The sequence below is a fragment of the Gavialis gangeticus genome, unplaced genomic scaffold (genome assembly GCF_001723915.1).
Source record: "Gavialis gangeticus isolate Ggan-Ray unplaced genomic scaffold, GavGan_comp1, whole genome shotgun sequence".
Classification (NCBI taxonomy): domain Eukaryota; kingdom Metazoa; phylum Chordata; order Crocodylia; family Gavialidae; genus Gavialis; species Gavialis gangeticus.
In genome coordinates, this window is record NW_017728969.1 from 51,904 (window position 1) to 55,026 (window position 3,123).

At 62.3% G+C, this 3,123-nt stretch overlaps 1 protein-coding gene across 1 annotated transcript in view; it reads left to right on the forward strand.

Annotated features, from left to right (window-relative positions):
* The first annotated feature begins 358 nt into the window (after window positions 1-358).
* The window catches only part of R3HDM2 (R3H domain containing 2), a 23,999-nt gene continuing 21,234 nt past the window's right edge, over window positions 359-3,123 (forward strand). Inside the window, exons 1-6 of the mRNA XM_019504666.1 lie at window positions 359-619; window positions 996-1,037; window positions 1,453-1,539; window positions 1,995-2,115; window positions 2,485-2,563; window positions 2,940-2,999. Of these exons, the coding sequence (XP_019360211.1) occupies window positions 407-619; window positions 996-1,037; window positions 1,453-1,539; window positions 1,995-2,115; window positions 2,485-2,563; window positions 2,940-2,999 (602 nt within the window). The 5' untranslated portion in view covers window positions 359-406. The remainder of the gene's footprint in view (window positions 620-995; window positions 1,038-1,452; window positions 1,540-1,994; window positions 2,116-2,484; window positions 2,564-2,939; window positions 3,000-3,123) is intronic.

The following is a 3,123-nucleotide window of genomic DNA, read 5'->3' on the forward strand; positions in this document are numbered from 1 at the left end:
GCAGTTTGGGTGATGGGGGAGTTGGGAGGACACGACTATCTTCCGTAGCCAGGGGCAGAACTGGGCATTGAGCCTCCAGGCCCTGGTGCCCACAGCCTAGAGGCAGGGGGTAGCCAGCTGGGGGTGAGGGACCCCCCGCTTGCCCAGAGCAGGATGATGGAGCCCCTGCCTAGCCAGGAACACGGAGGTGGGGGTTGCATATGTGTGCATATGTGGTCTCGATCACTGCTTTTGCCCCCATGGTGAGGGCAGGGGTTGCGAGGGAACTCAGAGGTCCCTGGGTTGTCCTGTTTCAGCCCTGCCACCAGCTCTTTGGTCTTGGAGGGGCCCCAGCCTCGTACCAGGAGCCAGCTGCTTCGAGGCATTGAGGACCAGGGGCACCGCTGCGTGATGCCCCTGACACCCCATGCCCCATCCCCGCAGGCGCCCATCACCGCGCCACGCTGTACCCGCCATGTCGAGCAGCTCTGCAACGCCAGAGAACCTGGAGATCATGAAGGAGGTGGAGAAGCGGCTGGGGGATGAGCCGACACACAAGGCCAAGTTCGCAATGCGGTCGCCGAACAAGGAGGAGGCAGACAAAGACGGGGAGGAGCCCAGCATGCGGCAGGAAGCTCAGGTGGGCCTGGTGGGGCAGGAGCAGTGCAGCATCCCCTACTTGGGTCTCATGTCTGGGACTGAGCCTAGCCCCAGTCACGCTGAGGAGACTACGACTGGCTTTGCGGGTCGAGGGCAGGTTCGGGAAGGGGTCTCAAGACATCGACAGCAGAGCCCACGCTGGGCTGGTCACCTGTGGCTGGAGAAGCCCTGTGGGGAGGCAAAGCTTGTGTGTGTCTAGTCCATGCCTTCCTCTGAGCGCCAGGGCCTGGTGGGGTGGAAAGCCAAGCCAATGTGGGGCCAGGCTGTTCCAGACCTACTCGTTTTGCTGCTGCCTGGGCAGCTCCAGACATCCTGCTACCCACCCGCTCAGCCCCCTTCTCGCACTGTCTCCACAGAGGCGACCGTCAAACCATGGGCACAACAGGAAACGAGCCAAGGTACGAGGTCCCTGGTGTTAAGTGCCTGAGACATTTGGCATCTAGCTATGGGGTGTGGGGGGCAAGGGGGCAATCTCACAGCTCACCCCTCTCCCCCTGCTGGGTTTTTGCATGACTGGGTGACACTTCACCTCTGCTGCTACCCATGACATGGCTCCAACCCAGCCCAGAGGCACTGGGGGTTTTTTATGCCCCTTTCCCCCCTCTCTTTTTGGAGGCCTGCTCCATCCTGGCATGGCCCAGCTGGCCCGAGGATAGGGCCAGGCAGGGGCGGGCTGGCTGGGCCCTGCAGGCTCCATGTGGTGAGGAGGTGATCGGGGGGCTGCAGACAAGCCTATGAGGGGCCATGGTTCAGTAGGTTGGAGGTGTCCCCTGTGCACCCCCCAACGCTGGCCATTCTCCCGGTCTCTTCTAGTCCAACTCGAAGCTGAAGCTGGTGCGGAGCCTGGCCGTGTGTGAGGAGTCCGCCAGCCCCTTCGCAGATGGGCCACTGGAGCCCCAGGTAAGCCTGAGCGCCAGGGTCGGGGGCAGAGATGTGGCAGCTCCCGGCAGGGGCCCTCCCAGCCATAGCCAGTGGCTGTTGGCATCCATGTTCACCCACAATGCACCAGGCAGCCATGGCAGAGGCACAAAGGAGACTTCTGGCCCTGGCCATGGGGGACACTGTAGGCCCTCTCGCACTGCCTGACAGCCCCTGCCCTGTGGCCCAGAAGAAGGGGGCCTTGGCTGTGTGGGGCCTTGCTCCTGGCCCTGGCTCCTGGCCTCCCGCGGGGTGGAAGGGGGTAGCTCACTCTGTTGCCTGAGTACAAACATCCCCTCCTCCCTCCACATCCTGCCCCAGCCTCAGCAAGCCCCACTTCAATGGAAGCCAGGTCATTACCCCCACTCCAACAAGCCCCAGGCTGTGCGTGGAGCCCATGGCTCAGCCGAGCACCTGTGCCCCCTGCCCTCCCGCAGGACATCATCCAGCTCCATGTCAGTTGCCCCTCGGACAAGGAGGAGGAGAAGTTGGCAAAGGACGGAGCCGAGAAGGAGGAAAAGGGCAAGGAGAAGGCGCCACGCAAGATGCTCTCACGAGGTCAGCGAGGCCCCAGGGGCTGGGGGGGTGTACAAAGGCTTGGCATGTTTGAGTGGCTCATTGAATGGGAGTCCCCTCCCTCTCCTGGCTCTGCCAAGCTCCCACCAGGCCCAGCACCCACCCCCAGGTGGCCCAGGGTTGGGCAGGGTCTCTTTCCCCAGTTCACAGGCAGGGAAGCTGAGGTACAGAGCCAACAAGCAGCTGGCTGAGACTTCACCAGGGCAGAGCTGGGTGCTGAACCCAGGCCTCCAGGATCCCAGGCAGTACCCAGCCATTTATGGGACATGGGCACCACCCCCGCACCCAGGGCTCACCTGTTCTTCATGCTCTTCTCCTTGCCCTCACCCCATCCCACTCTTGTTTCTTCAGACTCCAGCCAAGAATACACGGACTCCACTGGCATCGACCTGCACGAATTCCTAGTAAATACACTGAAAAAAAACCCAAGGTTGGTATGGGGGGGGGCAGAACATGGGGGTGAGCATGGATGACAGGGAGGCTGGGAGCAGGCACCTGGCTTGGGTTGGCATGAGATCTAGGGCACAGAGGAACAACCTGCCTGGCCCCTGCTGGGGTGGGGGGTTATCCCCTATGCTTGGGATAGAGCTCCTCCCTCCCTGCCCCCAGAACCCAGGCAGCTGGGCTGGGAAGCCGGGAGTCACCAGAAGGGAGATGGATATGCTCCTGTCCCAGCCTCTGCACCTGGAGCAGAGGGAGCTGCTGCTTTCTGGGACTGGGGACGGGCTGGGGGCTGGGGTGGGGCTGGTGTCAGCTGCATTTCCTTGTTCTTGAGTGTGATTTCCAACCCCCCCACCTCTGGGCAGGGATCGAATGATGCTGCTAAAGTTAGAACAGGAAATCCTGGAGTTCATTAGCGATAACAAGTAAGTGGCTGCAGAGTTTGTACCTGGGGGGGTGGACAGGGGGGTGTCCACATCTGAGTGGGGGTGGGGCTGTGCCTCCGGCCCCCTCCCTCAGTGGCCAAGCCGCACAGAGGTGTCTGAGGTC